This window comes from Electrophorus electricus, chromosome 6, assembly GCF_041902795.1.
Source record: "Electrophorus electricus isolate QZ-2024a chromosome 6, ASM4190279v1, whole genome shotgun sequence".
Lineage (NCBI taxonomy): Eukaryota > Metazoa > Chordata > Actinopteri > Gymnotiformes > Gymnotidae > Electrophorus > Electrophorus electricus.
In genome coordinates, this window is record NC_137502.1 from 4,075,121 (window position 1) to 4,086,528 (window position 11,408).

The window sequence follows — 11,408 nt, forward strand, 5'->3', positions numbered from 1 at the left end:
TGACTTCAAGAAATATTAAAAAAAACTTCCACTGAATGAAGCCACAGCTTATGGGTTCAGTTATGGATATGGTCAAAAAAGTGAAAGAAAGCATCATGAGTGCTGCTGTGAATCTACGACAAAGACCTTTTCTTTATTTTTACCGTTAAATTACCTCTTTTTCATTTATACTCATATTCTAGCAATAAGGATTAGCATATTATCAGATGTTATATTATATTTGTTTTAGCATATTAGCCTGTAAACTTATTAATTTACTGTAGACTTTGTTGACTATATTGATGGGCACAATGAGAAATAAGAATTACTGCTTGTACTTTATACGTTATAATTAAAGGAATACCAGAACACAAAAGCAAATAAACAAGGCTTTTATTGAAAGAAGATTAAACAAAATGAAACAATAAAGCACTCAATGTTCTAAACTTAGCATGTTTACCTAACTATGACTCAATCACATCAGTTACATCTTTTAACCTAATGCTTCCATTACCAAAAATGGGCATTTAATCATTTAGTTTCCTTAGCATCATCCCTTTTTGCCTGGGTGTGGTTATCTCAAAAAGGTGAAAAGTTAACTATGGCTACATCTTTTGTACACACATCCCTTTGATATAGATTTGGGTGGAGCCCACTATTTGCACAGTGACTTGAAAACCTATGTCAGAAAGAGAGCCTTAAACAAAGGTCATAAGGACATAGGCCAAAATTAAATTATAGGACAGTCCAAGTCTTGGTTTTCTGAAGGTAGTGTGCTAATAAATATTCTGAGATGAAATGGTGAAGCACAAGGCATTTAGAGGAAAGAGGAAGTATCCTGTAACTTCATAGGTGGAGCTGCACAAATAACTTGCCAACAAAAGACAGGGAGCTAGAGATAAGGAGCAGTCCACACCTGAAAGGGAAATAAAGTAATTGCCAAATGTGATGACTGAAGTAGCAGTATACAGGTGTTATGTATGCGATGTTACCGTGACAACAGTTGTTGCCTGTATGTTTATGTGTATGGCTACTACATGAATGCTAACAACAGGGATGTGGGCTTTTGAATATGTCATATATGAACTTGTGGGATTTCAGCCTCAAGGGCCCTCTGGCTGCCCATGTAATCCTACTGCTCACGTCCCACGTTTTAAGTCCTTTATGTGCCTGAATGAAATCTAAATGTAGGGTTACATATTTCAGTATGGCTCACAATTCCGTTCTAGAGGGGAAAAAGAAACACCAGATAACCTTTCTGTGTAGATGACCTTTCACTTTGCAACCTTAGATAGACATATCGAGAAAATGTGTCTTTTGACATGTTAAAATGTATATAATGGTTGCAATCAAGTGATGCGGCTTCAGCAGACAGTAATCATCAGAGTGACTCATTTTATTAGATACAGCTATTCTATAGGTGTACCTATTGGCTTTTGGTCAGTTCAATGTAGTGAGAAGCTGATGGTAACTTGTTCGACTTGTTCACGCCCCCCTTCACTGCCAACCAATCGCAGTTTCAGAGGAACACTCGATGCGAGGTAATAATTGCCGGCCTGTCTAATGCGTTCGCTTCAATTCACTTACTCCACGCCAGTTTTGTGATTATATGTCTGTGAGTTTTTACTTCTTTTTTTTTATGTCTACTGGATGGAAGAGGAGCTAGTTTTATTCATATGCGCTTTGTTATAGTCACGAAAAGTATCCCATTCAGTCTTTTCTTGTAAAGGGGGGAAAATAATCGTGTTCTCCCGTTCAGTGGGGATTCCCAATGTCGTCGGGTACATGTTGACCGCATCAGGCTAACCTAGTAAAACGAAGTGGAAATATGGATACACCTGACCTTCGTAGGCTGTTTTCCGCATGTGATGGAAATAAGTCGGGAAGAATTGAATATGAGGATTTCACGACTGTTTGCCGAGAGCTTAATGTACCAGCCGGAGAGATAAGAACTTTGTTCAGCAAATTTGATGTGGACGGAGACGGATGCATTAATTACAGCGATTTTTGTTCAAGCTTCCACGAAGCATCTGAAACTCTCAATTTGGCCTCACTGGGCCACAGTTGTCAGTCCCATGGAAATGCTTGGGATGAGTTTGAAAATACCATGGACGGAGACGTGGCCTACTATTTGGGAAGGTATGTTTGAGCTTTATCACTAAAAAGAGAACGAGGCGCTTACTAACACTGAACAGGGTTCATCAACTTAAATTTACACTCTTCATTCAAACATTTATACTAACACTATAATTTGGTCCGGCTCAGCAATTACCAATTTACCTAGTACGCTTGAATCGCATGGTCACGTATTGGCTACAACAGTCAACCTATTTAGTTTATTCTAAAGTAACACGCATCAAGCACGCCAGTGTGAAAGGGGCGTGGTATGAGTTTCCCTCCTCAAACATGGGCTTCAACTCCAGGCTGTAGTGCCCAAAGCCTAATATCTTGGAATTAGAAGCCTGCACAGTTCATTTTCCATGGTCATACCTGGAATGGAACCAGGCAAATAACCTGTTTTACCCACCACTACTGCCTCAACTTGTTTCTTTGTTCTAAGCAAATTGGGAGGGGGGTATTGTTGCATTAAAGCCAGAACTGCATGTTTTTTGCATTTAGAGTAGAGATAAAGTTAAAGAAGCTACATTATTCTTTATGTACTTTTATTTGTGAGAACTGTAATTTACTTATAGTTCAACTTTTATCATTCACTGTCCTAGTACTTGGGGATGTCTGCATGGTCACTCTGCCCCTTTTGTGTTTCTTGTGTGCTGTAGGTTATGGGATCCTCTGAGCGAGCTGTACCAGCAGATCCATGCTTTGTCAGACATGCTGCTGCTACAGCAGTATGAGGATCTGATCAAAGCCCTGGTGGTAGAGAGCAGAGAGCACCGGCTGGAGAGTGACCAGCTGGAAACCAGCCTGAGACGGTGAGTCTGTTTGGCTAGAATGGGTTGGAGCACAGGCTTTCCAAAAGTTATTCCACCAGATTTTAACTTATGGGTGACATTACATCCAGAACCCCCCCCCCCCCCCCCCCCAAAGAGGTTGGAGGACTATAGTGATCGAGATGCACCAAGTTCAAAATTAAGCTTTGACCCCAGTTTAGGGTAGATTTGTAATGAAAGATTTTGCCTTTACAACCATATTTTCAGTGTTTTTTGGAATCATACAGATTCCAAAGAGGGTTTCCCTTGAGGAATGAATAAAAACGATTCAAACTCGAGCCTGGTGGAAGTCCATTTTGTACTTTCCACTCATAAGGGTTAAGTCTGGTGTCTGGATGCCATGGAAGGTGTTTGACATCATGAAATCTTTCTTGAATCAGTTTAGGAGCGTATATGTTAGGCAGGTTTCCATCACATGCAGAACTTCATGTTGGTGCTTACACTGCTTCTGTGAAATGGTTGTTTATTCCTTGTGTGTTGCATGACTAGGTTTAGGGTCATAACCTGCAGTTTTTGAGACTGGCTGACAAGAGGCATCGTGAATGACAGTATGAAAATTGTGTAGCCTATTTCACATGCTAAAGTGAGGGGATATAGTAGGGGCTAGTTTAGATCATTAGTTAAAATGAACTTAAAGGTAATTCAGTCTATTGCAGTTCATTCTACCTTCTAGTAGATGGTGATGAGGAAATCCTATTAAAGTCAATAAAAATGTAAAGTTTACCAGCAATAAGGAATCTTTTTTTTTTTTTTTTTTTTAATATTGTGTTGACCATAGACAATGGCAATATACTTTTTTTTAAGGATCACCTCAAAATTCAATGAATACATTCGACCTTGGATAAAAGATTCATATGACTTGTTCCAGTCTATAAAAGCATTATGCATTCTTATTTGTGTCACTGACACATTGGAAATATTCAGTGAAATCACTGCAAGTCAGCATATTTACACTGGAAGGTTGTTGTTTTGCACCCTTTATTGATGGGTGAAGACTCAAAGTAGGAGCTGTAGGATGTCTATCTGTAAGCCTTACTCATCCAAATTACATCACTGTGGTAAAATTAACATAACGAATAGCTTTCTCTACTAGATCATGTTTACCTATCATGTTAAGCTCCAGAGCAGGTTTTCAAATAGAGGTTATGAGGAAGAAAGAAGCATAAAATTGGTGTCAAATTGCCAAACTGGCTTTTCTGTAGGAATTTGAATGGAATTGGCACATTATGGAGAATATTTTTAGTTTTCCTAACATATCCTAAGAGCCATTTTTCATTTTATTTTTGCTGCAATCAATGGGACTATAGTTAAAAATGTGAACAGGGACAGGGTTGTTACTATGCAAGTATGTGCATAGTCAGTGCAGAGGTTATACATTTAGCATTGCAGTACTTCTGTGTTTAGCTGGTCGTATTTGTGAGGTGTCCAGATGATATTCATCTTCATGTTCTGATTTGTAGGGAAATGGCAAGACAGCAGGATTGTCAAGCTTCTGGCCTTGAAGCAGTTAGATGCTTCACATCTGGTGACACTTGCCTGAGGATGCTAATTACTGATATCAATTTCTTGGTCCCGTTGACCAAGCATCTTAAACAAAAACTGTCTCTGGTTTCATCACTGTTTGCCTCATCAAACAGAATAGTCCGTTGTTTATAGTTGAGGTCTGCTGATGTACAGAGATGGTGTCATGTGGTGTGTTTGAAGACCATTGGTTGAGAAGTTGTCAGTGACCAGGTACTGTGTACAGATCTCTTGCTGTATGGACTGTTCATTATCTTGCTTGACAATGGGGCTCAGAATGGACGTGTGTGCTACAAACCACATTTCAGTCAGGAACCACATAAGGCATGACCGTCTAATTATTTTGCTGTTTAATCAACAAGCTGATATGCCACACGTGTTAGGTGAATGGGTTAATTTTGAAAAGCATTTTGTGTACATAGAAAAAACATGGATCTGTTTTTAATCTCATGAAACGTAGGACAAAAACGTAGGACATGTTGCATTTAAAATGTGAATGCACCTCTACCTTTTTTATATATATATATATGTGTGTGTGTGTGTGTGTGTGTGTGTGTGTGTGTGTGTGTGTATACATACATATATATATATTATATGCATGCGCGCGCTCTGAATACGCATTTGATGAGCAGAGAAGCAAATTGATTATTAGTTGAATTATCATTTGACGGGCAGAGGCGATGTCTCATTTGCACCAACAGGACGGAGGAAATGGCGAGCACCCAGCTGGCGGAGATGGAGGAAGACCTTCAGCAGCAGCTGAACCATGCGGAGCAGAGAGTCCGGGAGGAGGTGAGAGTCCACCACAACTCACTTGGTTACCATATATTGCATTATAACTTATTTCATTGCTAGAATTGGGTGAATTTTCCCAAGTCTTGGAAAATGCTGATTTGGAGAAGGGCAAAGCAGTGTGATTATTTTGCATCTTTTAGTCCAATATGGAACAGTTCTGAAGACTGTCAATGTTGCGTGTAAGATTATGCGATTTCGGCCCAAATCTCTATATACCAGTGTGAATGCTAAAATGGTGCATTTCAGCAAGATTCTTCATTTGGTGAATTAAAAGTTTATTAAGAATGGTTTTCAGGGGGAAGAGTTTCTAAATAGGCATATATACATCCCATGAAGTTCTTGCTGGCTGCATTCATTTTTCACTTTAATGCAATGGTTTACCTGCATTCCTGTTGCTCAGAGGAGATTTAAGAGGAGTGCCAGCAAGCTGGGTTACTCCCTTACAAAGGCCCCTTTATGGAGGTTTGTAAAGGTCTCTTTATTAGACTTGTGTATGAGAGAAACGGGCTTCTCGGCTTTCTTGGATACAGGAGCAAAAGAAAACAGACAGCACTATTGCCACGATCCAGATCAAGCACAAGAATGAATTGGCAGACCTGCAGTCAGCAGTGGAGAAGCTTACACAGGTATAAAAGAAAAAAAAAACTCAGCTTCTCAATGTTGCAGAATTGCACGAACAACACACATTGTTCTTCTGTTGTGTGGACTTTTGACTGTGTATCTTTTGCCCAAATTCACACTGTGTACTGTAGCTATTGAACTGAAGGACAATCATTTTATTTAGCATCAAGAGGAGGCTGAGCTGAACAGCCCTAGAGGTGAAGTCATCAAATATAGGAATGAAATCCAAGAGCTGACTCAGGTATGGGGATGTCTGTGTCGAAAAGTAGTGCTAGAGAAGTGTTTTTGTTTTTTACATGCCTTCATTTCATGTGATTCACTCAAATGTTATTTGTTAGTCTTTAGTTTTTAAACAAATTGTCATATTGGACCATTCTTCCATTTGCAACCTGTACTGTAATGTGTGTAGTGGTAGTGAGGCCTACCACTGTAATAAACTACTGATTGTCTGAGTCCACTCTTTCTGTGTGCTTTGTAAACTTTTCACTTTCCTGAAAACAAACCTGAGTACTTCCTTGTGTATATAACACTTCATATTAACATAAATAATCGATCACTGTGAAGCATACAATTGTACTGTTAAAAAGAAGTGTGATTAAATAATGGTATACCAGTTGTTTTCATTTTTGTGATCCCCACCAAATCTTTCTGTAGGAGAATGAAGAGCTGAGGTGTTCTCTGCTGAAGGCTCAAATGAGGGTCTCTGTCCTGCAGGTTGAATTGGACAAACTGAAGAACGCATATGCTGATGAGAAGCTTCAGCATGAGAGGTGATGGATTGCTCCTTGGGTAATTGGGCCTGTATGAGCCACTGTTGAAATGAACATGGGTGTCTATCCATCTAAATGATGGACATGAACTGCTTAGCAGTGAACACAACTATAAACATCTTGTTGCCTGTTGAGGGTGATTGTTGTTCACCCATTTAATCAAGTAGATAGTTACATGGGTGGATTACATTCAAGAATTATTTACATCAATGTTCATCAGTGGCTTAGTTGGATATTGTTGTAGCTAACTTGAATGATAACTAGCTGGAATATAATGCATTTGTGTGTTGAGGTTAATGATTAAGGTTACTGTAATTATTGCTGATATACTTTGAGTGTAAAAATGAAAAAATAGGACTTTCTGAAAAGTTCCAAGTGTCTGATGCCATACTGTTCACTCTTGCATGAGAAAGTGAGTGCAGTGATTGGAGGTGACTATGTACAATGAACAGGTCCCCTGTGTAGGGACACATTTCCTGTGGATTGGTCCTTCAGCATGGGCCCATTGTCATCTTAAATTCCAAGCAAAACACCCCACAATCTAACATGCGATTCCTTTTATTGAAGCTTGTTTGCAAAAATCTGGGGGAAAATAACTTCATAATTAATATTGCAAAGTGATAGCATAAGGGAATGTATGTCCCTCAAAATTCATCAAGTTTTAACCAGTATATGTTGTGCTTCATGACCTTTGAACTCCATTGTAAGTTTAATATGTATTATCTGTCATTTTTCTTCCCACAGAGAAAGTAATGACCTTAAAAAGATGGTCATCGAGTACCAGTCTTACCCTGACCATATTGAATTCCTTCAGTAAGTAAATGATCATCTAATTGATCGTAGCTTAGCAGCTATGCTGTTGAAATGCATCTCGTGGGCCTGCATGTTGACTAATTGTATTATTTTCCTACTTTCTGGTATCTCAGAGAAATGAATAAGAAGTTATATGACAGCAATGATGGTTTACGGTCTGCTCTGGCTAAAAACACTAGTTCTTCCAAGAGGCGTGTAAGTATTGCCTGAAAAGTCTGATTTTGAATGTTTGGTTTCAAATGATGTTAGTGTGTGTAGCTAAATAAACTTTTGGGATGCACCCAGTTTATACATTGGGCCACGAACAAGGTTTGTATGTTTGTACCCTCCTCTTCTGGATGGTGACGCTTGTAAATGGCCACTGCACATAAATGCATAGGTTCCTGGATGTCCCCGCAGTTTTAAATGATAAATGCAGATAGTAACGAGCTCAGTATCTGTCTGGTTTTCTGCAGCTTTCCCCCAGAAATGAAATCCCCCCTAGGAAACTGAAGCCTCTTCGACAGAGTACAATAAATCACAACAGGTACTGACGGTCACTACTGTTAGTACTCTCTCAGATTTCAAAACGGAGCCTAATTTGTTAGCACAAGAGCATACCTCACATGTTGTTTCCCTCAAGCATGGTCAGTGAGGAAGATGACATGTCTGTGGACCCCTCCAAAGAGAAGTTCTCCCTTGTGGAACGCTGGGCAGATAAATATCTGGACAGTGGGGTTTCCTTACAGACAGATACAGACCGGATGTCGTGCACCAATTATGATAGTGATGACAGCCATGAGTCTGTGGAGACTGTACATCATAGCTACTCCTATGTTCAGTCTGAAATGGAGGTAAAGTCAGCTTAAAATATGTCAACTACTTGGTTCTATGCAGTTGTATTTTAACTACATTAGTTGGTCAGTGTTTTAGAAGTACATTTCATACTTCGAGCATACTTGGAGGACATGCTTAGAGCATTTTGTGATAGTTTGGCATATCTACATATCGGGTAAACCCTGTAGGCTTGTAGCGTGTTCTAAGGTTGTGTGTGTTTTGAATGCCTTTTATCCTGTTTCAGATGTCAGATCTGAAGTCTGACATGAACATGTCAATAGCTCACAGCAAAGTTAGCTCGTTAGCCTCCTCTCTGCGTCGACGGCTGTCAGCTTTTCCGATAAAGGTATTTCCAGCATCGATTCAAAATCATGTGATTTCTGAAAACTAACCTTTTTCTGACACTTAAGTGAATTTTCCTGATTTGCAGCACACTGAATCGGACACGTTTGATTTTGATGAGTCTGTTCCAATGTACCGCCTGGTGCTGGCAGGTGATGCAGGATCTGGCAAATCAAGCTTCTTACTGCGTCTAAGTCTCAATGAGTTCCGAGGAGACATGCAAACCACGCTTGGTAAGACTGCACAAGCCAGCTCTTTTAAAGCATGCTTATAAGATTCACAAACATTTTATTGCATTCATTTGCATACTCATGTGGCTGTCAATATAATATGCTCATTAAATAACAGAATGTCACTGTAGGGGTTGACTTTCAAATGAAGAAGATGCTCGTGGATGGAGAGAAGACAAACCTTCAGATCTGGGACACTGCAGGGCAGGAAAGGTAATTCATTTTAATTAATTTTTTTGGAAGTTCACAAGCTGGTGACGCACGTGCCAGAAATGTTTGTGTATGTGAATGTTGCTAACGGCAGACACTGGTTAGTAGTTTCAAGTGATGAAATAAATACTTTCTCTAACTAAAGTCTGCTTCAATATTTGAACACTTTTGGAGACTAACTGCAGTGATGCACAGCTTCATTATGGCATCATCTTTAGCCCCTCTGAGGCTACACTTGAGCCTAGTATGCTTCGGGGGTGCCGGAATTTTAATAAGCCCCCTTATAAATCCACTGCCATTGCACTAAGTCAAATAAAAATGACCTTTCTCGCACTGAAGGTTCTTTTTTACATAAAATGGGATGTATTCAATTCCCCATTTTGAACAGGTTTCGAAGCATTGCCCGATCTTACTTCCGCAAAGCCCATGGGGTGTTGCTACTTTATGACGTCACATCGGAGAGCAGCTTCTTAAATGTTCGAGAGTGGATGGAACAGATTCAGGTACCTGTGTGCACTTTTTAGCCTTTCACGTCAGACTCATCCTTTTTTTTATTGCCTTCTCCCATCGCTCAAATAAAACAGTCCCTGTGTCTCCCAGGAGTCCACAGACAGGAGCATGCCCTTGTGTGTGATTGGGAACAAAGTGGACCTGAGGGCAGAGAGGCCACAGGGCACCTGTGTGAGTTCTGCCCATGGAGAGAAACTTGCCATGGTGAGTCCCAATATGTGCTGTGTGTTTGTTTTTTTGGGGGGGGTTATCACACCTGTTTTCTTAATCACTGTTTGTGACCACAGACTTACAATGCCTTGTTCTGTGAGACAAGTGCCAAGGAGGGTACCAATGTAGTGGAGGCAGTTCTGCATTTAGCAAGGTAAGCTGCTGGAGCAGTTTTTCTGCTTGAAGGTATGCTTTATATAAACATGCTAATATATACTTAGAATTAATGAAGGCAAGTATGTTGCAGCAAGCACTAGCATTGCGAAAATACAATTATGAATTGGTAATCTGTGTTTTGTTTGTTTGTTTGTTTGTTTTAAATTTGTTCTTGGGGGGGGATTGCCTTTAATAAATAAGGATATAAATAATTTTGGTTCTGAGGCTTGGTGTGTCTCTTGCAGAGAGGTAAAGAAACATGCCAAGGCCAGACGACCATCAGAGTCCCAGATTAAACTGAGTCTGGGTAGCGGGAAGAAGACACTGAGTACCTGCTGTAGAGTGTAAACGTGACCACTTCCCACCCAGCTATGCACAGGAAAACAGAGCAGTGTTCACATACATATTCATTCGGCTTAAAGTCAAACATGCTATGTGTATAAGTTGCTGTTCTTGCACCTGCCATTGACTGAGATCCACATAATTCTCCTTTCCTCTATATTTGGACATGATTTTGTCATAATGCTCAGTGAAATGTTTTAATAGAATACATTTTTAACATTTTGAATACGTTAAGCACTTTGATGGTTTAAGACTTTCACTTGTCATTCTCATTATATATATATATATATATATATGTATATATAATGTGTGTGTGTGTGTGTGTGTGTGTGAAGAAATTCATTTCCACCTTCACTTTAGGATGGGGTCAGTATTTATTGGAGTTTTGGTCACTTTTTATATGTTGTAATTTTAAATGTACCTTTGTATTAATATTTTTGATTAGGCTGATATGACAAATAAAAGCTATTTTGATCATACTTGTTGAATTATAGAGATCTTTGAAAACCTTGTACCCATATGCTCTTTCTTGTGCCGTGTTTATATAAACAAAGACAGTGGAACCTTTGTGTACATATATATTTTTCCCCCCCACTTACTCATCTTTCCAAATGCTAAAGCCATAGAACTTCGTTCTGTTTCCAGTAAATAGATCACCTGTACCTACCCCCACGAGGGCCTCTGCATCATCTCCATTGACCTTCTCAGCTATTCAGATTCCTAGCATGCTCCTATTTGTACTAGCATTCTGAATGAATTTATGGTGTCTGAAGGTGACCTGCTGAAGACACAGCAACATTCTCACTACTGGAGTTTGCAAAGAAAGTGAACTCATGACATTAGGTTGTAAAGTCTTAACCTAATACTAAAAGTAATTCTTAGTGCTGAAAAAGCTAAGTCATTAGCTTCTAAAATAAGGGAAGTATGTCTTTTTTGTGAAATTGAAATGATTGTTTAGGTATTTTTCATTCCAACAATTCTCCAGAGCCTTTTAAAAAGCATTTGCAATTGGAGTTGTAAATGTTGAGTGCCTCTCTGTAATATTTTAACTTTTTAAAAATGTCCTTAAGTGTACACAGCAATATTTTACTCCAGTAGCCTCTGAATTTACAGTAGCTTACATGTTCTGATAAACATGCCTAGGG

At 39.3% G+C, this 11,408-nt stretch overlaps 1 protein-coding gene across 1 annotated transcript; it reads left to right on the plus strand.

Moving 5' to 3' along the window:
* The first annotated feature begins 1,552 nt into the window (after positions 1–1,552).
* Positions 1,553–10,704, plus strand: rasef2 (RAS and EF-hand domain containing 2). Its single transcript, XM_027004613.3, has 17 exons — positions 1,553–2,118; positions 2,757–2,909; positions 5,150–5,240; positions 5,774–5,869; positions 6,028–6,105; positions 6,519–6,634; positions 7,379–7,447; positions 7,561–7,642; positions 7,903–7,973; positions 8,070–8,280; positions 8,508–8,609; positions 8,694–8,838; positions 8,967–9,048; positions 9,434–9,548; positions 9,646–9,759; positions 9,843–9,919; positions 10,167–10,704. The coding sequence occupies exons 1-17, from the start codon at positions 1,808–1,810 to the stop codon at positions 10,267–10,269; spliced, it is 2,016 nt and encodes a 671-aa protein (XP_026860414.2). The 5' UTR covers positions 1,553–1,807; the 3' UTR covers positions 10,270–10,704.
* Positions 10,705–11,408: the final 704 nt, after the last annotated feature.